The sequence below is a fragment of the Phalacrocorax carbo genome, chromosome 4 (genome assembly GCF_963921805.1).
Source record: "Phalacrocorax carbo chromosome 4, bPhaCar2.1, whole genome shotgun sequence".
NCBI lineage: Eukaryota > Metazoa > Chordata > Aves > Suliformes > Phalacrocoracidae > Phalacrocorax > Phalacrocorax carbo.
The window spans coordinates 28,776,255-28,799,689 of record NC_087516.1 but is presented as its reverse complement, the minus strand read 5'-3'; the positions used below and the strand labels follow the sequence as shown (position 1 = coordinate 28,799,689).

General features: G+C 36.3%; 1 protein-coding gene across 1 annotated transcript in view; it reads left to right on the top strand.

Moving 5' to 3' along the window:
• GABRA2 (gamma-aminobutyric acid type A receptor subunit alpha2) overlaps positions 1-23,435 on the top strand; it is a 63,067-nt gene that overhangs the window by 28,708 nt on the left and 10,924 nt on the right. The window contains exons 5-8 of the mRNA XM_064449372.1: positions 9,572-9,792; positions 11,703-11,785; positions 14,730-14,873; positions 15,677-15,829. Of these exons, the coding sequence (XP_064305442.1) occupies positions 9,572-9,792; positions 11,703-11,785; positions 14,730-14,873; positions 15,677-15,829 (601 nt within the window). The remainder of the gene's footprint in view (positions 1-9,571; positions 9,793-11,702; positions 11,786-14,729; positions 14,874-15,676; positions 15,830-23,435) is intronic.

The following is a 23,435-nucleotide window of genomic DNA, read 5'->3' as shown; positions in this document are numbered from 1 at the left end:
ATATTTTATTACTAATTATAAAGAACAAGTATCCACAGCTATACGCAAAGGTAATATGAACATCTTGACCTTGTTAGTCTAGTATCTCATGACTTCACAGTGTTTGCATTTACAGTATTCCTGTGAAATGGGCAGATGATATTAACCCAATTTTAAAGATGTGGTACTGAGGCACAAGGAGACTTATCAAGGCTGTGCAAGTCATCTGTACTTAAATGCAAATTTAATGAAAAGCTTCTTGAATCTAATCCCTATCTGCTTCAGGAAACTCTTTTGACATCAGTGTGTAAATGTGTGGTGAACTCTGGGTGTCCATTTGTACAGTGAGATATGACGGCACAGTAAGGAGTCAGGTCATTCGATGCTGCAGCTCTGTGCAGAGGCGTTAATCCAATCAGAACAGCAGCTGTTACTGTAATGGGTAGGTCTATCTGCAGATAAGTAGATGGGTAAGTAAGAGCAGTTTCATACTTACTACTTCAAGTTTCAGGGTTAATTTAGCTTGTTCAGTTGGTAATTATAAAATAATTTTGAAATGTATGAGCAGTCAATTAGAAAATTTCAACATGTGAGTTTTGAAATAATAGCTTCTGAAGTATCACATAGTCCGTTGAACATGAAGGTGACATTAGAGTTTTTACCATGACTACTCTTTCATTTAGGTATTGCATTACTGAATTGATAATGTAAACTACTATACAGAGGGTTTACTGATATTTTTTTCTGTAAATGTTGGAAGCTCTGGAAAATTCTCATTTTATAAGCTTCCTCCTTAAAAGACTTCATTGGAAGAATAAGTTTGACACTTGCCCATATCCTCCTAAAACTCCAGTCAATCCCAAACTGAATCTCAGATCTTTTCAGGAAGGTTGGGTCCCAGCCCCTGACGTCCTCTGCTTTCACAATGTGAGTGGTGAGGCCCCTCAGTCACATCAGGTTTTTAGGCTGGACACTGCTATTGCCAAAACTCTCATAGTCATTGCTGCCAGCAGGATTCCTTCCCCTGGGATTTTTCATAGCACCAAAAGTCAGCAGATATATGACTGCACCTTTTTGCGTTATCTGTTTGCCAGTTTGGGTTTTTTCCCCTTGATTAGCATCTTGTGAAGAATAACAGTGTTTAGCAGAAAAGCCTGTTGAAAATGGAAAGGGGACTCGCTGCCATGGGAGATGATTAATATGTGTTTATAGTATGGGAGAGGGAGGTGGCACACTGAAGATGATGGGTGGATCAGAGCTAAGGACACGGTGTTGATTAACAAAGTTGACGAAATGTCGTTCTAACCTTCGTTGTTGTGGAATTGATAGCAATTTGTGAGGTTTCTGTTTTCCGAAGTATAGGAGTTCCCATTAATGATAATATAGTATTGTGTGCAATCTGTGACAGTATGATTGCTAGAATGTAGGTTTTTATTCATATTTCCTGTATTTTTCCAGTGTCACAATTTTGCCAAAACATAATTAAGTCCAGGGGAATTTGATCTTTGACTGATTTTAGGCTAGCTGAAGTTGTCATTGATAAATTTAGGAGGTAAAAGCTGAGGCTGAGATTTTTCTCCAAGTGTGTAAAGAGTCAAAAACTTTTGATCCTTGTTGTGGATTAACATTTTGTCTAAGTTAAAAAGATGCTACTCTCTGTTCTGCCCAAAAGTGTTAGCTACAAAATCTGTTGACTCTTGGCGAGAATTCTTGCAAACTGTGCTTCACATGAACTGTTGTGACTAAAATATTGGTGTATCTACATAAGCTGTGTCATAAAAATGCTACTGTATGTCAACCACAGTATTTAATGTCGAAGGAAATGCCGATATGCAACAGGAATTTTCAACTTCATTTTGCAAACTAATGAGAACCAAAGAAGGCAATCCAAAACATGGGACTGAACAGATTTTACTTTCACTGTTCTGTCTTTTTAAGCTGTTATTTCTCTGAAATATTTAAGTTCAGTACTATGCCTTACAGGCTTCCAACCAGATCGGTGATACAAATTTATTTTGACATTAGCCTGAGAGAAGAAAAGCTGCATTGTTTAGAAAAACAAAGAAACCAAAAATTGAACAGAACAATTGAAAAACAAAGCATATGTGAATTTTCTAAAGAGTTACAAGGCTAAATTATGATTAAAGAGGCTAATTAAAACATTTGTAATTTGATTAAAATATTTAATATTTGAAAATTCTGAGGTGAAAGATAATTTTGGTTGAATTACGATTTGTAGGATAACAAAATGGAAATAATTTAATTTAAACATTAAAACTGATTATCTGTTTTTTCAAAATTAATTATTTGAAGTCTGGTAGATTGATGTATCTTTTTAAATATATATGCTGCTAACTCTGATTTTAGCACTGCAGGCAAGGTACTTTTACAGCTTTCTCAGACTTACTTTCTTTCCAGGCTCTTCTGACACTTTGGCTTCTAAAATTTCCCAGATTGCCATAAGTGCTGATGTCTTTGGTAGAAAAGAAAAAAAAAAAAAGAGAAACGTATTTACTCCTCAAGCAATAGTTATTGTATGTAAGAGCATATAGGCACTGAGAGCCTTTATATGAGGTCTGCTGTGAAGAAAGCTTTGCCAGTATTTTGGCAAATTTTGCCTCAGAGCAGTATTTCTAATTGTCACTGGGAACAGTCTTTCGTGCTTTCCTACAACACACAGTTAAAAGATGGTGGGACCTGAATCCGTTTTGCTTTAATATTAAAACCAACAAACTTTCTGGAAGTTCTGTGTTTCATCTTTCAACCTTAGCTTTTCATTGTCTTTGGGGAGTTTTGTTTACTGTGGTTAGATTTTTGTTTTTCCATATTTATTGGTACACAGCACTTTTTCCTAGTTTCTTGATGATAAAGCTCTATTTTTTCACACTAGAGTCAAAAAACATGAACATTTCTCTGTAGAGATGGTCATACCCAGCTAGTTCATCAATACGCACACTTCCATCGTGTCAGTTTTCAATTAAACATTCAAGAAGTGTTTCTGATTTTTCAAAAATAGCCAGAACAGAAATTTTTAATGAAGGCTGAAGGTCAAATCCAGAAATGACTGAAAGGATTGTTAGAGCATCTCTTACTACAACTGAGGATGGTTCTTTAGAGAGAATGGCTGAACTGGGAACTGCATTTTTTCTTTTTTTTGTCCAATTTTTGTATTTCCTCATTCCATTTTTTTTTTCCAGATTTTGCTTTTTTCTATGAAACTTACTTTTTAAATGTTTGAAAGACTAATTATTAGCTATGGTTCCTTAACTGGAGACAAGCTTTGCAGGGGTTGTATGATATGTAAGTCAGGACAGAATAAGGGAATGCACCAAGATGATTTTTTTCACAAAGAATAAAAAAAAGCACTGCAATTATTTTACTGGAGCTTTTATTTTAACTCAGTATCAGAAGACTAAAGAGTAAAAGGCAAACGGAAATGATAAATACACTTTGCTTTCTTGGGTGTTGGGGAGCATCTAGGTTGTCTCTTTATCATTGATATGTTTCTGAAAAGTCAATAAATTGGTTGCTCTATTCCCTTTTATTATAGGCTCAGGCCATTGCCTTTGCAAGGTACATCCGTAGGCTGAAATTTTAAGGAGGCTATCTCACATGATTTCTTGCAGAATTCCTGTCCTTTTATTCTGTTGGGAAGGCTTGTTCCCCTGTGCAGCATCCTGCCAAGTGGATCAATATTGGAGATTGATTTGTCAGAGGCTGTGTCCAAGCCTTTCCCTGACATTAGCTCTCAGTGTTCCTCTTGCCTGGATTCCTGTCCCTGGCATCAGGCATCCATTGTGTTTCAGGGTTGCTCTTTCTCCATGACTGAATAAAAAAGGGTAATGAGAAGTGTTTGTATTTTCAGTGACAGCAGTGTGAATAATATCCTTTAGTCTCTTTTCTAAGTAATCCCTTATTCGTATCTTTCACATTTCTCTTTTATCCCTCCTCAGTGCTTATTTTAGACTCAGAGCTCATTCTACATCAGGTCTATGGAAAGAAAGAGAGAGAAAATAATTCAGAGAAGGTCCTTTTCATAAATGGATATGAATAGGAAGACAGTGTCTTCCCTAGACACTATCATTCAAACTGGTTAAACACATTTTTTCCAAATTTTTTTTCAAATACTTCATGTTTAGATTAAATGCTTAGACAAAAATGACTGAAGTTGGCAGATGAAGCAGAAATAAAAGGCTTGAAATGGGTTCTTCAAATAGAGGAAAATCATGCTACAGTTCCCTAGAAATATACCACATATTCTTTATAGTATTAAAGGTCATATATATCTGGTAGACATTACTTCTGTATTTAAAAATGAATATATGTTCCTTTGAAATGAAGCGATGGGTTAGTGCTTAAGTTTTTAACAGGATTGTTAAGGGTTTTGATAAAAAATAACCAACAGTGCGGTTTCAAACCACAACCCTCCTTCATAAGAGAGTTTATTCAGAATATTTTCAAGCATTCTGTTCACCAGTGTATGAGATCTGCACCTCCCAAAGACCTGAAAGGAATTTCTGGCTGTCTGCTATTTCCTTCTGTGTTCTGTGTTTTGTATACATCAGAAGGTGTTTTGGAAAAGGACAAGTGGACTCAGTTTATACATCTCTGCAGTGAGATTTGATGTTGGATACACAGCTAGTGAAGTACTTTTACAGAGCCTGAGTAGTCAGTGTTTGTGATTGAGGGGTTTTGGGGAGAGGAGAATTGCATCCTGAACTCTTTCAGTCCTGATATTGTTATACAGTTGTTTGGGGTTTTTTTTTGGAGAAGAGGTAAGTAGAAAGTGAGATGGAGATGGCTGAAACATTGGTTGTCCAGCCTGGTAGACAGGCCTAGGTAAAGCCAAGCCATAGAACGGTGTACTGAACTTTGAGGTTTTGCAGACTGTTATAGTGTGTTAGCCCTGGTGTATGCCATTTGCACCGTGCCTAAGTCTATCCCACAGAGAATGAAATGACCAAGACAATGAACTACTGATCCAATCCTCCCACTGTAAAGCTCATTTCAGCATTCACTCAAATGCTTAGTGAGGAAGTTTGGTAAATTAATTTGCGGAAGTTCCATTACAAACTTGCACTCTTCAATCCCACAAATATCAGATTATAGCAAGAATGCATATACTGGGCAGATTACTTTGCTTTGAGTAACTGCATTTTTTTGAGTCTGACGTCTAAAACTCTTTCTTGGTTTTCTTGGAAGTGGTTTTGATACTTAGTTGCATACTAGCCATGTTAGTATTCAACAGTACTAGTTGCATACTAATATTGTTAATGTTTTTAAGCTAAACTGAAAGAAAAATTACACATTGCCTTGAGGTAGATATGACACAAAGAACGTGCTTTTTAAGAACTAAAATTAAGAAATTATACTAATGTAAAAAGAAATACCAATATGAAGTCACTATATTAGCTAGGTGAGATTTAGGTCCATGAATCTTATGTGTTTATCTTGTCAATCTATCAACCACAGTATTTCTGACTGTCTGTAAGGAATCAATAAAAAGATTTGTGTGCCATTTTCCCTTTCCTTATTTTTATTTTTTTTTATGTTTGCCTTTTTAAAGTTTATATTTTAGAATATTTAAAATTTGCTTTCATAGTTATATATGTGTGTCAGTTAACGGCTTTAACAGTGGTCAAGAAAAAGCTAAACTTTCTTTAGAGAACTGACTGAGAAAAATTTTTACAAGCAGGGAAGGAGCAACTCTGGCCTGAACTATTCACTAAACAAAATGCTGTGTTCCAGAGGGTGATTAATAAAATGTTCAGTCTGCTCCACAACAATACTGCTTGCTAATGGACACTCACAATTTTTGAGATGTTTGGAACACTTCCATCTTTACTCCAGATGCAAAGACTGCCAAAATCTGCCAACCATTAGCTGAGAGGATGAGAGTACATTTTTGTGTTGTTTGAACTTTCCCCATACAAATCTGGTATTAGCAAAAAAGACGACTGTCATGTAGGGAGGAGGGATTGCTTATACTCAGGTCAGTTAAAGCTTCTCCCAGAAATACTAATGTCTTTTTTTTACTGTGCATTCCGTTATACATAACTTCATATTAAAAGAATGAAATTCCTTCACCATTTTATTTTTCTGACCATTGAACTGGCAGAGGCTCAAGTGCTTCTTAACGCTATAGAATCTCATCATCTGTACCTAAAATTTAATGTAAGCTGGTATAATACGTATTTGAAAGATTATGTTTAATTGTACAATGTTAGGGTCCAGCTGTGAAAGCACCATTTCATAGACAAATCAGTAGGAAGCATTTGCTTGTCTAGAAATGATCACAGGAGTCCTTCATAGTCCCAGAAGTACGCTCTTGTGATTTTGTGGAGATTCTGCACTATATACTGGAGAGTGGTTTGGTAATGTCCAGAGACAGCACAGCTTTTTTTCATATAGGAGAATACCTGCAGATTGTATGAAATAAGTATCAGGTATTAATTTGAATCTTTTTTTCTAGATCCCAGATTTGCATTTCTAACAGAATGTTAGTCCTGCTTGGAAAGTAAACAGCATTTACCAAAGTGGTACTTACATAGAATAGGAAATACTTACAAAATCTTTATGTAGCATCTTTGATAAATGCTGCCTTTTTATCACATTAAATATATTCAACATACTTTAATAGTTTCCTGTTTTTTCATTTGTTTTGTATGGTAATCATCATAGGGATATTCATGATCATAAGTAGAATAAATTTGGCTCAGGAGGGAACATGGGATCAGTGGATATAGTACTCAGATGCAAAAGGCATGGGTTGTATTTTGCTTTTCATGATCACTCTGTAAATATGCTTGGACAAGTTAATTTAATCTCTGTGCCTTGGTTTCCCTTCATACAAAATTGAGATCCCAATACTTCTTTTAAAAAATTCACTGAGGTCTATAGAAAGATAAGTTATTTAAGAACTATGTGAGATTTTATTGCTATTGTGGTAAATGGAAGGAGGTGTTCATGATCATTCACACCAAACCTTGGTTTGTTCCATGTTTCCATCTTCTAAATGGGATGTTCTACGAATAAAGATTTCCAGCATGGATTAGAGGGAGAGGTTAGAATTACCTGTGGATCAGTCAGAGATTTATCAGTGGGATCTTTCAAGGCTGCAGCTCAGATTCCCTCCTGCTTATTTTGCTTCCTAAGCAGTTGCCATGCATCAGATGTGGATTTTTGAAATGTTGTTGTTTTGATTTAGTGGCATTTCATGTCTGCTTTTTCTTCTATTTTATATCTCTTGTAATTCTTTTTATATATGTTGGAAGACAGTGAAGAAGCAGGACCTTTGCAATTCTTTATTGATGGAAACATTACAAAAACTTAAGATTTATATTCTAATCATTTATGTGGAGGGATATTTGTCAAAGGAACCTGTAGGACTTACCACTCCCGTTGAATTTTAGTGGGATTTCAAAGTCTTACTCCCTCAGGCTCTTCTTTCCACTTCTTTATACCTCAAACATCAATCTTATCATACATAGCAATGATTTATTAGCAAAGCCCCTCAGACAGAAACCACAAGGAGGCTTTTAGGGCAATTGTTTTCCTTGAACTACCTGGTATTTCTAGCTAGATTTTATATATTCCCCCTGCTTCTATCACAATATTCCTGCTGCTGCTGATCCTCCATGAGTTTATGTGTTTTGTGACTTCTTCTGGTCAACAACTGAGTGGACAGATAACTTGGAATTTGTAAATGGGATTTTAAGTCACACAATATTTAGCAAATAAAACAGCATATAAATCAGCAAATAAGACAGGACAATTGAGTGTGATCTATCATAGAGAAATGGGCAAATTACTTGTCATGAGGCCATGTCTCTGGCAGTGTGAGAGACAGTAAAAGGTCAAGTATAATGTCAAAGAAATACATATTTTAGAGTGCATAATTATTTATTTCACATATATTTTTACTAAAATATTATTAGAGATAACAGCAGCTGGCATTAAAGAAACCCAAGCAAATTAATTTTCAGTGTACTGTAGTGTTAGTTTTATTTAATATTTGTTTGAATAACTATGATTTTAATTAGAAAAATGACAAAATTGTATTGTAGTAATGTAAGACCTCCTGATAATGCTAAAAACTGCACTTGTGGTTTTTGTCAGGTTAGTTTATAAATACCTTGTTACATCGTTCCAAAAAGACCTCCCCAGGCACCTTTCACAGTTCCTAATGACAACTGCTTTCTCTCCTGCCCCTGCCATACTCCTTCCGGTAACAGAATTCTCTTTCCTTTATTCCACATGATCATCTTAGCCTTTGGCCCTGACTTGGAAAAGGTCCTCACAGCTCCTTGGCTCACAGACCAAAGGAGCTGGAAAGGGATGTCGCTTCTTGCTGTCTACTCAGCACTCCTTTTTTACCACTGTATGACTGACTGAGAAAAAACTTAAGCCTTGTTAATCCACACACAAGGGAGCCAGCAGAAAGTGATGGGGGCTGATAAGTTCCTTGAAATCACTTTCATATTGAAATCATTTGAATATTTTATATTAGTTGAATTTTATCAGGACTTGTCCATCAAAGATAATTTACTCGAAATTGGTTTACGTTAACTATAGCATTTGCAGAGCAATTGCAATAGTACAGACTGTTGTAACATAATAATATTTTGAAATCATGGGTCCATTTCGCACCTGTTCAACAAAACTGAAATTGCACCAAGGTAGCATTTGCCAATACACAGAATACAATTTGCTTCCAACAAAGTTTTTAAGCTCTTCCATTTCCAATTTATATGCTGCACTGACAGCAGCAAACCACTAAATCTATTTACAGATCCAATTTGAAGTTAGTGATGAATTTACATTATGAATGTTTAATCAGTATCTTCTTTGTTTGTTTGTTTAGAACAGCAACAAAACCCGGCAGATGGGATACCCAGCACTGGGTGACACAGGCATCTGGTCTAGGCCATCGGTGTTTTCACTTGCGTCTTTTTCTCCAGACTGTACTTCCTTCCCAAGATTAGGTATCGGACTAAAGTTCAGCAGACAGGGTCTGTCACCTGTTAATCATCAGCTATTGTTCCCTACCTATGTACTTTTGTTAATAAAATCCATGCCACTACAGAGCCTCACTTTCCCCTTTGGAAGGATCTGCCTTATATCAGTCTGCCTTGATATACTGTACCCTTCCTGGGTAGCCTTGTTTCCTTCCTTCCAGTCCCAGCCATTCTCTGTGCTCCCGAAATACCAGGTTACTCTCCTTCAGGTGCCTCTGCTGGAGGAAGTATTGAATATCCTCTATGTATTTTTTTCTTACTTCTTAATGTAAAATAGCTGTGTTTATTGAAATTATCCTTGCAACGCATACTATGTGTATCAGGTACAGAAATCTAAATATAGGAAGGGTTTGATAACAAACAACAGGTAGCAATCATGAAGGAGAATGTCATACTCTTAATAAATTGATTTCCTGTTTATTATTATCAGTATTTTACAATTCTGTGCAATGATTGTTCTCCCTTGACAATTTTACCGAGGGAATTTTTACAACCAGAGCTTTCCTAGTTTGGCCCTCAAAAAGCAGATTAATGTTTCATTGTGTCACAAAAAGTGTATCTTTATTCCATTGCAGGAATACACAATAGATGTTTTCTTCCGTCAGAGGTGGAAGGATGAGAGATTAAAGTTTAAGGGCCCAATGAACATTCTTCGATTGAACAACTTAATGGCCAGCAAAATCTGGACCCCAGATACATTTTTTCACAATGGGAAGAAGTCAGTGGCTCATAACATGACAATGCCAAACAAGCTTCTACGAATCCAAGATGATGGGACTCTCTTATACACCATGAGGTAAGTCTTGTCATCTGTTCTCTACTCAAGCTATTTCTCAATGTGACTTTTCCAGATAAGGTTCCAGGAGGACTATCCTTTGTTTTATTCTGTCCCAGCAGAAAGAAAGCTAGGAAAACATATGTTTTGTTTCCAGCTCTGTTACAAGTCTGTTGGCTGATTATGAGTTAGATCAGTTTTCCTACATATTCCTCAGTTTTCATACCTCTGTAATGTATTAAAAGACACTGACCACCTGCATAAAGCGCTTTAAGATCTTCAGATGGTAATCACTGTGTAAGAATTATTAAGAATACTCAGTGTTTACCTGCTCCATCTTAGAACGATTAAAATAGTATATGACTTTTGCCTGTTACTGCACCTGTTCTACTGATCGTGTGAGCCCTTAAGCAAATTTATTATTAAGATCAGCAGCAATAAAAAAATAAGAGGAAGAAGAAAGGGTTAATAAGGCCTCAAATTCTTTCCGGCAAGAACTACAGGGAAAATATGTCTTATTCTATAATAACGGTTTCTTTATATCTAATTACAATATTTTGCTTAGATTTTTAATTTTTCCATCCTGTGGATGATTAGCAGCTAAGATAAACATTTAGCTGGTAAATGTATTAAATTTGCTTAGAAAATAATATTTTTGCTTAGGCTCAAATCAATATTTAAGCTTGTATCTGTATAAACTGACTGGAATTGGCTCCCTCCAGAAGGTGTTATAATCATGTGCTATAAATAATAAGAAATACTATTTGAAACCATTCTGAAGAATTTTTTCTTAAAAACATAAGATGGGCCATGTCAGATAGAATTAACTAGAGCATTTGCATGACTTGTAAGTATGTTGCTTCTGAGGGTATGAGGTTAATGTGTAAACTTTTCATTGTCTAGATTTTAAACAACCATTTTTATCTGTGTCTATTTTAAATGATAGTGTGATTTATATAAGAGGCTCACGCAGTTCTTTCCTTTGCTGTCAGCTTTTGCTGATTTTTCTCTCTATCTGCCCCTTGACCTCAGAAAAACTTCCCTCAGGAGTGGGGGAATAGAAATATGGAATATTTTTTTTTGGCGGGGGGGGGGAGAACATAGTGGGGAATACAATGACTACGACCCACTGGGAGTACAGGAGGAGGTAGCTGATGTTTTTAGGCTCAATGAAGAGGAGCGAAGACATCCAGAAAAAAATCTCTACCCCGAGGTGACTTACTGGATAGGAAGGAGAAACAGATTTATTTTTTTTTTAAGTTAAAAATAATGGGAAAGAAAAGTCTGTCTAAAATTTTCTTCAAACTGGTTTAAATTATTTTGTATTGTATTAATCCCCATCTTTGATACTGGGATAGCTGGCTTTTTTTTTTCCACAAAAACAGTAAAAGTAAATGTATTGTTAAAATACTGTCATGCTTATACATAAATAAAAATAATAATCACAAGTAACATGGAGAATAAGTGGCGGCAGTCTTCTGAAAGAACACAAATGGGATTTTTCTACATCGTCCATTAAAACTGTAAAATAAGAAAATTCAGAAAACACAGTCCTTTGGCAAATTAACTGTATTTTATGTGCTTTTGTAATGAGTCTTTGAGAGCTGTATAATCACACATGTACCTCAGAATATTATGAGAAGAAAATGACTGTTCTTAACAACCTGCAGTTACATAATTTATATTTTCATTTAAATGGCCTTTCCTCATAGTTTCGAGGTCAGCTCTTTCAGGTTTTTGATGTGATAAGTCAGTGCCTTCCAAAGGAACACATAAAAGGAAAGAAGCAAGAGCTGATTTAAATTTTAATTAGTTTAATATAACATTTCAGTTTCATCTCCTAAATCAGCATGAACTCTGTTCATTTCTGTGGAACTGATTTTCTTGTCCTGCTAACTGACTTAAATGCACAGCGGTCTTTTGCCTTTTAGGCTTACAGTCCAAGCTGAATGTCCAATGCACTTGGAGGACTTCCCTATGGATGCTCACTCATGCCCGCTGAAATTTGGCAGCTGTAAGTATATAATGAGAAGTCTAGCCTTTGATTAGTGAATATCTAACATTGCTCTGCATCACTTTGTTTCAGTAAGTTGTTACATCAGAGGTTTAAAACACAAGATGGTACTTTTAAAAATATTTGTAACCTGACACACTGAAATCTCATTTCTCTATTCAGTGTTGTGTCCTCTAATGTATTTTAAAGCTTTCTTGACTCTGGTTAACAATAAACACTATGCACCTAATTCAGCACTGCTCTCATCTACTTTTACTCCAGCGTGCAAACTGTACCAATGAATGCAGACCTGGGTGCACGCAGCCTGTGTAGTATTAATGAAGATTAGATTAAAAACTTCAAAGAATGTTTGTTTTCATTTATTGAAACATTTATTTTCTCTTTATTGTTAGTGATACTTGTTTTTACATTCATAGTCAATGGAGGCAACAACAAATGGCTTCTTGTGATAAAAAATTTTACTCATTGGTGTATCTGCATGTTATAGACAGGTGGACGTTGATCTCACTAGTATTAACAGCAGCATAACTTCATTTACCTATATTACAGCCTTTCTTATTCTTCTTTCCGAATTAGGATCACATTATATACATTTCCTGCATTTTGTACACTAGAAGGTTTTATTATCCTGCAGCCTATGAGCTCTGTGAGACCCAGGAAAGGGGATTTTTTCTTTAAGAAACTGGTTAATACCTTTAAATTCTGGCTAGTTTTACACTAATTGCAGCCACCACAAGTCACAAAACAGGTGATATGCTGCCACTAAGGACATCATTAATCAGATGAACATTGTCATAGCACTGTGAACACTCTCCATAACCCTGACATACCCCTTTTCCTTGGAGTTTGGAGTAAATTAAACCAAGCCTGTGTTTCTGATGATGTTTCCACACTACAGGGAAATCTTAGCTATGGAGATAAAAGCTCATTAGAATTAATCATATTTGTATCATAGAGCCTTTTTTGCCCCCCAAATATTACATTTGTAATACATAATACAGCTTAACTAACTAACACCAGAGGTGTTAGCCAAAATCGGCTACTGACTAATAATATTTACATATACGTGTGCAGCAAGGTATGCTTGATTTGTAAGGTGTGGGAGGAAAAAAGACTCATATGTAGCCTCAAAAAATCTTAAAAAGCCCTGTAATAATGAAACCGATACTCAGGCCAGGCCAAGAGGCTACTTTATAGTATGACTTCATTTGCATTCCTAAATTGGAAACCCTTCTGACTAAGTATATTAGACTTTGTGTAAACCGTTTCTTATTTTTTCTTTTTTCCTCTTGATTGTTTGGTTGGGGTCTTTTGTTTAATTTCTTTGTTCTCTGTCCATGGTTTCTGGTTTTCTAGTAAACAGGAGAATTCAATGTGCGTTTAGAAAATATGATTTTAGAAAAGCTGTCTTTCATTTCCCCTGTAGTCACCTGTACTCCAGCCTGTTGGCACATCCAGGGAACTCTTATTTCTGTTTGTTTTGAATGGCTTCACACTCATTTTATTTCTTTACCTAGAATTTATTTCTAGATTATGGTGCATTTTTCAGCTTATTTTCCGGGATAGAATTTGAATGATGAATAGTGATTAAAATAATCAGGAACCCTGAGGATTTTGGTTGAGCTGAGGCAAGTCTGCCAGTGGTATATATTTGTCACAGCACTTCATATGCTGCTGATCTTACATTACTATGAGGATCATTGGCCTGTATTAATGTCTCAGGGTCTTTTTCTATATATACGAGAAAAGCCAAACAATGCATTGAAGAATCTGTAGCTTAATAGATTGCCTCTCTTCATCCTTATCAAAAAGTTGAGCCAACAGTGGCAAGGATGGGGACAAATCAGCAGTTGGCAATACTGCTGGTTTTCATTAAAGCAGAGGTCTTCTTATGGAAAGCTGGAAAGATGGAAGGGAAGTATCAAAAATCTCTACGTGCTGCCCACATGCTAGACCTTTTTAGAGTTGCATGAAGAAGCTTCTTTCTGGGCCTCCAAAGATTTCTCGAGTGAAAAAGTTTGCAGCCCAACAGAAATGTTGCTTTTATTTTTCATTTCACTATGGTTATAGTGTAAGACTTAAAACGTACTCGTCACAATCAGTCAAAATGAACACACAATTTCCTCCATCAGTGGCTTACCCCTTTCCTTTCATACTCCATTTGTTGGTAGAGTATTAGCCTGGAAAAACTTGCAGGACATACACTCAATTTTTTTTTGTTTGTTTGTTTCTTACTTACTGGAGAGGCATTAATGCTATTTAAAATGCAGTGTTGATTTGCTTTCAGTCTAGTTTATTTTGACAGACCCTAGGCTAAATGTATGTTCAATCATGAATGCGCTGAGAACGCAGCCTGCTTAATGTCAGTGCATCCCACAAAAAATGCCCAGGAGTAAAATTTAAGAGGGTAGGCAGGGCAAGGCACAGAGCTACTACAGGTTTGTTAAGGGCATTGTCACTGAACCTGGCTTCCCATATTTGGGTATGAATTTCAGCTAATAATGAAATGCTTGTGATGCACTCCCGAAGTGGAGAGTGGGGACAATAAAATCAGAGCAATTTAAGAATGAATTTTCAAAAATGCGTGTCCTGAATTTTCCAAATTGTTGTTCTTTTATTCTGGTTTACCATGAGGTTTAGGATATATTTAATATCTAATCTCTGACAAGTTTTTTAACAGGGTAGAAGTGATGTTGTTTGTAATTTAATAGCAATAAATTGTGGTTAATAAGATCACAAATGAATGCCCTGTTCCAATGCTGCAATAGGCATTTACCCTATAGTAAAGCTATTTTAAATGGCCAAACCTATTTTTTACCATATGACTTTGTTTTTGGGGTGGGGTGTTTTTTTGAAAAATAAGTAGCTCTTCTAATTCTGTGAGTTTTGATGGCAGATGTTTAATTTAAATTGCTGACAAAATATTTTATCTTATTTCCCACAGATGCATACACAACTTCAGAAGTGACATACATTTGGACTTACAATGCTTCAGATTCAGTGCAGGTGGCACCAGATGGCTCAAGACTGAATCAGTATGATCTTTTAGGCCAAACAATTGGAAAAGAGACAGTTAAATCAAGTACAGGTTAGTAAAAGATATTTTAAAGAAAAAGGAGCTGACTCTGCTGTGAAGAACATAGCAGTGCTGGTGGTGTTAGAAGGCTGCTGAAAAAACCTGTTGCAAAATGTGGGATATTAGGCATAGTCTATTAATACATGGTGCAAGTAACACATAGCAGCACTCTACTGGCTCTTTCAAGTTAATAAGTAACTGGTGATAGCAGAGGTGAACTGGTCCCCAGTGACTGTATTTTAATGCTTTCTGGAGCTCAGTCTTGAATCCTAAAGTTTGTAACGCAAGACTGGGGTAATTGTTTAATTTCATATGATAAATGACAGTTTTTGTCTCCTAAATGGTGAAGCATGCAGGTTTCAGCCATTTTTTCTTCCATCATGTGTTTTGGCACTAAACGTTGGGTTCTTCTGCCAGACTCTAGGCTGTGTTCCTACGTGTGCCAGGCTGTGATGGACCCCCATGATTGCCTTCTGACTGTAGATTAAATTCTCAGGGTGCCTTTGTGTGACGGCACAGAGTGGCTTATGTGCAGAAGCCTGCAGGACTGAAGTTCTTGTTAGGCCATACAAGAGTTCCTCTAAGTTCCTGAATACTGGTCTTTCCTGGAGCTCAGTGGGAATAAGATGTAATTATACTCAAAAACTTTCTTACCTTCTGTAGGATGCTTTCTACAACAAAATACATTCTGTGCAATTTAACCGTAGCACATTTGGTTCACATAAATGTACCAAACTTTCTTTTATCAAAGAAGTGGACTTTCTTAAGATGATAACCTTTTGTTTCATTGTATTTTGTTTGTTTGTGGCACCCAGGTGAATACACAGTAATGACGGCTCATTTTCATTTGAAGAGAAAAATTGGTTATTTTGTCATCCAGACTTACCTTCCCTGTATCATGACTGTCATTCTCTCTCAAGTGTCATTCTGGCTGAACAGAGAATCTGTGCCTGCCAGGACAGTCTTTGGTGAGTATGTTGTATAGCATTAGCTTTGTTTGCAACAGCTGAAGCTGTTAGGAAGAATTTCTGAAGTCTGCTTGGTAAAGGCCTTTTTCATGCAAGTTCGTATGTTTGTAGAATGTGATACTATTTCTAGTCCAAACAGCTTTCAACTGCAGGTTACAGATATCCTGAGAATCCCAAAGTTTTTGGAAATTAGCACGTTCAGGAGAACTGTCCATATATCCTTGACTCTTTTAAAAGGAAAAAGTTTTCACAGAATGGAAAAAGTTTATATTGTTTCTATTTAAAAAGTAAATTTAGATTATTTTCTGAAATGTCTTACCTACCTTAATATTATCCAAATATATTGGTACTTGGTAGATAAGCACATTTCTAAATATATTTGTAAATCAAGCAAATTAAATTTGAGTTTGTTGAATTATTTGAATGTGTGAAACTTTGCAAGCAGCAGTTCTTTAAAAGAAACCCTATTCTAGGGGCCTGGGCAAAACTTTCTCACTAATTCAAATTGGAGTGTACTATTAGGCAGCGAACAGCTTCAGCAGTGCAAAATAATGGTGTTTCTCTTACAATAAGGTTTTGCTCTCTTATTAAGGCAAAGTAACAAATGTCTTTCTTATTTGCATAACTTAAAGTTCTTTTAATTTGTTTGCTTTTAAAGAAATAGAGACTAGCACAACAAAAAGAAAGCACTGTCTGTGTGGAATCAGCCATCAGAAATGCTGCATAAAATTGTATGATTAGTCATCAGTAAACACCATGCACTCTTCAGAAAAATAGGCCAAACTCAAATGCATATTAAGTATGATGCACAGCAAAGCACTTACTGTCTCTCCTGGTAGAAAAAATGCCACACAAAGCATCATAAAGATTGCAGGTTTGAATATGAGCCTTACTGAAATCAGATGAAAAGGGTCAGTGGTTTTAGTGGGACCTGAAATCTACCATGTTTTCCCAGGCAGTTATCAGGCAGATTTTTTTTGTTCTTTCTTCAAAATCTTCTGTGAATTTGTTAATTCCTGCTTATCAAAATGCACATTCCTGTTTTCCAGCCTTGCAAATACACTGTCAACTCTTTCTATATCTCTGTCTTTGCCCTTTTCTGTACCCCCTCTTATATATTTAGGACAGTGTAACTGGTTTATCTAAAAAAAAGTCTCACACCCTTTCTTCCTAAAATGCACTTTCTGTTACTGTGTCATTGGTAACAAGGCACTACATCAGTAACCAGGCACGAGGATAATTTTCCTGGAATGTTGTCCTTTCCTGCATACCTCTTTCTTGTTCTGATTTATGTTTTGTTTCATTTATGTTTGTTTGTTTTTTTTTTAATAAGTAATATCTGCATGGCAACCTGCTGCTTTATTCTCCTGAGGGTTTAGCATAATATGGATAATGAACAGTGTCCTGTTTCAAAATGCCTTGAGGGAACTGGGTAGGATGGCTGCAAGAACAGAACCACACCATCCAGTGACAAAATCTAAAATCTGTTTACTAAGCACAATGGGTATATCGAGGAGATAGCAATTTCTATGCTAGTATTTTATTTCTACCCCACAGACATGCATCTCACGCACCAGTCAGGGCCCTGTTCCCTCCAGGCCAGCTTAGAGTGGCACCCTGAACCCAGAGGAACAAGACATGTCCAGGCTCTGTCTGATGGAGCAGCCTAGCCCCTGCATGCAGCCTTTGTGTCTCAGGCTTAGCCTTCTGCATTAGGTTGGCTGTAGCTTGAGGAGCTATTTCTTAACATTCTTTTACACTCTAGATGAGATTGTCAGCATAAGCTGCCGATAGTCTCTCTAATCGCGTAGCCCCACGTGAATCTCCCAGTCTTTATACCTCCTGGCAGCAGTTGTCACTGGGATTTCTGATACCCTCTGCCTAAATGTGTTACAAAAATGTGAAGTTAGCCACAGGTTCTTAATAAAGTTCAGCTTCTTGCTGTTTTCTGCTCATACTGAATTAATCTTGACAGTTAGAGCTGGGCAGGTACACCCAAGGTCTCATTTGGGTGGTACTTTCAGGTAGACTCCACCCAGTGACACATGAAGCCTAGCTACTTCCGGCAGGGAATATACAAATTGCAGGAGATTTTCCTTTACATTTTTATTGATCATACTTAATTTTCAGTTTTTATATGGAGTAGTCACTTGCTAGATACCCAGCTTTGCATGGTATAATAAATGTATCAATATTAAAATTATTAAGTAGAAAGTATTAGTTTTGATAAAGTGTTTTTCAGAATCAATGAGAAATTTATTTCAAGTACCTTCTTGAGAGCTACCAAATCCTAGAAAGGACGAACTACTGGAATACTGTTCCTTTCAAAGAAACATAACTCCCAGTTATTCAAAGCAGTACTTCGCACTTACTACTTCATGTTTGAAAGTTACTGTTCTTTCCTGTATCTATTCTCTCACAATGCAGTTTCAACTTCTAGGTTAACATTAAGGACTTGGTATAATAAGGCTTCCTTTATAGTTGAGCTCTTTAATCCCTTTCCTTTATGGCATCTATTTAACATTGTTGACCTAAGCTATCCCAAATGAATTATAGCCTAATGTTATATTGTTTCAACTTTGCTTTAAATTATTGGAAGAGGAAAATTTTATCATCATTAATTAAATAAGTCTTGAATGTGTTTTCTCTTGCAAATAAATTTGAAAAGCATTTGATTGCATTTTTAACGAAAGGGAATAAGCCTGGTTCATAATGCCTTCATTTAGTGCAAGATTACAATCTGTTTCATTTAGTAATGTGTTTATTGTTACGCATTTAGTGTCAACAATATTAGCAAAACTAATCTTGTGCAGCTTATTGAATTCTAGCTTCATTTTTAATGGGTCATAGCATTTAGAAACATCACGTATTTGAGTAGCAGCATTAGATGCAGGTGACAGAAAAATCAGAAATTAGTTTTCTTAGTGATACACTTATCTATGTGTTTTAACTCACACAGTGTAGCAATGAGAATGTTAAAATGAATGTAGTTAGATATATAGTCTTTGATACCCAAAGCAGGCAAGAACAAAAATTAATAGTCGTATTATTTTTTAATACATTGTCCAAGATGCAGAATTTTAAATTCACATAGTTATGCTCTTTTGTCAGGACTCTGGTCTCTCTAATAATTTTATTCTTATGCTGCATTCCTATCCATGTGTTTTGTTTGTTCTTGGTTTATCTTTTCTGAACCTATATTAATTCATGTACCCTTTGAAGCAAAAAGCCATTTAGACCTGAAATAGACTTTTTAAGTCTTTCCTTACAGAAGGGGGAACCTAAGAGAAGTTCAGATTTGTCCTCTGGTTATATTTACATGGGAATTGAATAATGTAGACCCTTCCTTTTGAACAATTCTGTATCTACAAAGTACCTTTGCCCATTTTGTTAAAAAAAAAATCTCAACTGGCTCTATTTACTTCTCCTTTCACATGCCGCAGATTATCTTTTGTGCCTTTAGAGACGTCCCACCACTCAGAACTTTCAATTTATAACTTCTTAACTGGGAATTTCTGCTACTTGTAGACATAACACTCTAGTGGTAGGCGGTGGGAAAGCATACCTGGACAACTGTAGTCCTTAGAGACTGATCTGGCTGCAAAAGAACTAATATGGCTTCTCAGCTCAGTGGTGTGCCAAACCACCAGCTCATGGGCCAACAGTGGCATAAAGACATGCGACTTTTACTGGAGCTGGGGTAAATAGCACTTGCCCTTCAGCTTTGGGCATTAGCTTAGCTGTTGATTGATGGGGAGCTCTGTTCCATTGCTCAGTGTTGGTACAGTGAAGCAACATGAGCACCGACTTCACAATATGTATATGTAGCTTGACCAGCTGACCGAATGCAACTTTTCTGGAAATAGATTATGTTATGATCCTTGGCGTACCATGCCATTTAAAAAGGGTTCTGGCTTTTTGTGTTGTTCTTTTAGTGAAAAGGGTAGACAGAACACTTGAGCTATTTTCTAAAATCTTTCTCTCAATGGTTCAGACTTACTTCCTGGTGTCTAAGCAGAATCAATGTACACTCCTTCCTTATGGTATTGTTAAGTAATACATATACATTTCATAAGTAAGAGAGAAACAGTATGGTGTGTAGCCAAATGTTATGGTATAATACTTTAAAATTTCACTATCTCCAGAATTTTTTAAACTTTTGTTTAGACCTCCAACCATTTACTCTTGGAGTGATAAAATGAAGTAGCAATCTTTATCTCTGTAAAAGGGACAACACTCTGTTCTTTCTGCTATGTTATTTGTGTTTATAAATCTATTCAGGTTTTGGACCAGGTTGAGTAGTCTAATTACCTAACAACATTTGCGATTACTGTTAAGAAAGAGAGAGTGAAATACAAGAGCAATGGAATCCAATTCCTAATTAAAAAATAAAAGTAAATTATCAATCCTTTTGCAATATGTTCTTTAAATGCTATGTGGGTCTTTCCAAAGTGCTGTGATGAAAAAATAAAATTCTGAGAGGAGTAGCATGACATTGTAAGAAATAGAACACCTTTTAAGCATTTTGTACGAATTATTTGCAAAGCTGAAGTACCTCTTTTATTACAGAAATGTCCTTTGGTAACTCATTATTTAGGCCTTTTACTTGCATTTTCAAAGGAGATGTCCACATTCTGACATGAGAAGGCTAGAACATGATTTAGTTGATTAAAACCTGTTCAAATTAGAAAAATCAGTTGATAGACAAGAGGTGAAATTAAGTGTCCAAAAGAACTTGTCCCTGTCAAGGAGTAGCCTGACTTTTGCACACAAATGCGGGCATAAACTAGTCATCATGACAGATTTTAACTTTAATATTTATGTGCTAGCTCCTCCAGTTTCCACCATATGTTTTTAGTTAGGCATTTCTAGTTTTTCAGTTTACCTCTTCTGCTCTTGCGTGGCAGTGCCCAATACCGTCGAGTGATAGAAATTGTTTGCCCAAAGGTGGCTGTCTAACTTTAAGCACATCTTGGATAGTATCCATCTGTCCTGGAATCCAAAATATGACAGAGCTGTTATTTTCCTCATATATAAGTTTAGTGCCAATGAAAAGTGTTGAATTTACAGCCCTGGAGATAGATATCCTCTCTCCAGTGGGCAGATACCATTTCAAAAGCAGCACCATAAAAAGAAATCCCAGGCAATCAAATAGCTCCAGTCTTGGCCTGAATGGATAAACCTGTAGTGATAGAAGATATTTAGCTTTTATAGGCATGCACTGCTGAGAACAAAAGTTGTAATGATGTTGGGGCATATTTACTGTCAAGTATAAAATACTTGGTCCTCTTCAGAGAAAAGAAATGTCAGCAGTTTATTTTCTGGATCCTTTTTAAAGACAAACTGATGACTGCTCATGGTCTCTCACAAGGTGATACCTGTCCATGTCCCTCTGGTACTCATTCAGTGTCACATCTGCTGGGTGCTTGGCTATAGGAGATCTTGACCAGTATATAAACTGTGGTCCTTCTACATCATACTGAGATATTATGCAGTCTTTACATAGCCTGTTAAATTAATTACGCTGTTCAGAGTAGTATATGATTTAGGGGAGAGGGTTGTTTTCCTCTATGTTTTGTCTACCTCGTTGTAGGGCAACAATCTACTCACTGTTTCTAATACCAGTTTTAGTTCACTAGTGTTATAGATTAGATAATGAGGAATGTTTTTGATCTGGTCAGTGTATGGGTTTTATGGGGTTTTAGCTTAAATCTTTGAGAAATTGTGTTTTGTTTTACAAGTTGACCATATTCCTCCACTTTAATAATTTTTCAGTCCTCCCAGGTTTAGCAGCAACAGGGAGGCAGGTTATTTCCATTCAGTTCTTTTTCATAAAGAAGACTTGACAATACTGATTTTTCAAATTAACTATAACGTGCAAAATCATCTGTCTTTTGACTGAAGAAGAATAGCAAGTATAAAAATATTAGAGGCTCCTAAACTGACAGCTATCGCAAATTAAAAAAAAAAAATAAATTTTTCTGTCCAATTTTTTCCCACTCAATTCAGGTTAAATGACTATAGTAGCTTGAACATCACTGAATTTATAGAGTGAAGGAATAAATGAAAGTGCATTGGCAATTGTCTGACAATGTGCTCTTTGATTAGCATTTGGGTCACAAAGTGGTGTGGCTTGGTGAACTTTTTAGAGAAATTGTCAACTCGTAGCAAGATACAAGATGTAAATTCATGGCGTTTTAATTGAGACTAGAAAAGGTCAGCAGTTAATCTTAAATTAGATTTCTGAAGAAGCCAATGGGGCTTCCAGAGGATTAGTTTATTCTAAAAGGTAGGACTTGAACAGAACAGTACCTTAGCAACTGTATATATTTACATGTGGATAAGGTCACCTTATCTGAGAAACAATCACTTTACTGATACTTCTGTATAATTAAAATGATTTATCTGTGGCTCAGGACTGGTGTTAAAATTTGCATATGATAACTTTAAATGTAAGATAGACGGCCTTTTCCCTGAGGTGCTGAAAATAATTAAGCCATATGTTGTATGGGTGTTAGGAGAGAATATGTTCTTAACAAAATATATTGTCTACACATTTTCACACAATGTAGTATGATAGCTGCTTCTTTTTCATCGTATACACTAGTAGATCCCAACAGTGTCACAGCTAATTCCAGACCAAATCCACTTCTTTAATTTATGGAGGCTAAAAAACAGCAATTAGAGAATTATGTTTGCTAAGGTGTCTGCATAGTGTGTGACTCAGCAGGATGTTTCTGTGCCTTGTTTTCCCTGCTGCACAGACCTTTGGAAGCATAGCAAGGGAGAGGAGTGCTGAGGCTGAGTCCACTTAGCACCTTCAGAGAGGGAGATTCTTTACAGGAGGGATGGAAATTGCAAAGCCTAAAGGTGTCTGAGTAGGTATATAAATGCTGCCTTTCTTCCCTCTCACACGGTGGTTGAAAATGCTTCTCCTGTAGCAGATGGAAAATTTGAGCTAGGTCGATCCTGCAGAACCCAGGTGGCAGATTGCTGACAGTGGAGGACCTGCCTTAGGGAGAATGACTACTTTCTCTTGGGAATCCTCTTACAATAATTTTATGAGTGTGTAGTTGTTGAAGCTGTGATGTGCTGTTACTAATACTTCTGCCATGGATCGTCTTTGCCTGTCATAATGGGGTATAGGTTTGCAGATCTGTGCTAAGTATATCACTTTGTGTTGCTTTTCACTCTGGAGACGTATTTAATGGTGTGACACAAAGGGTATAGTTTAGTTTGTCTAAGTGTGATTCAGCCTGAGGTGGGAGAACTGATTTACTGAAGGAATAGAGGTTGTGTTTGCGGCTGTAGGTTTCTGCTTGCTAAAACTGATTCAGAAAAATGTTCTTCTCTTCCTTTCCTGCCATGTATCTTTTTTCTGATTTTTTTGGAGTATAATTCCTAGCTTCCTACTGGGTCTTCATTATGCACAGAGTACTGTAAAGTGCTTTTAACAACTGCCACAGTGAAAGAAGAATCTTCCTGGATCATCAAGTCTTGTTTTCTGCCACATAATACACAGTTATAATAATCTGGCATTCCAAGTCAATATGCTGTTCTAGACAAAATCCATGTTACCTGAATGAAAACTTAACCTGTTTGTGTT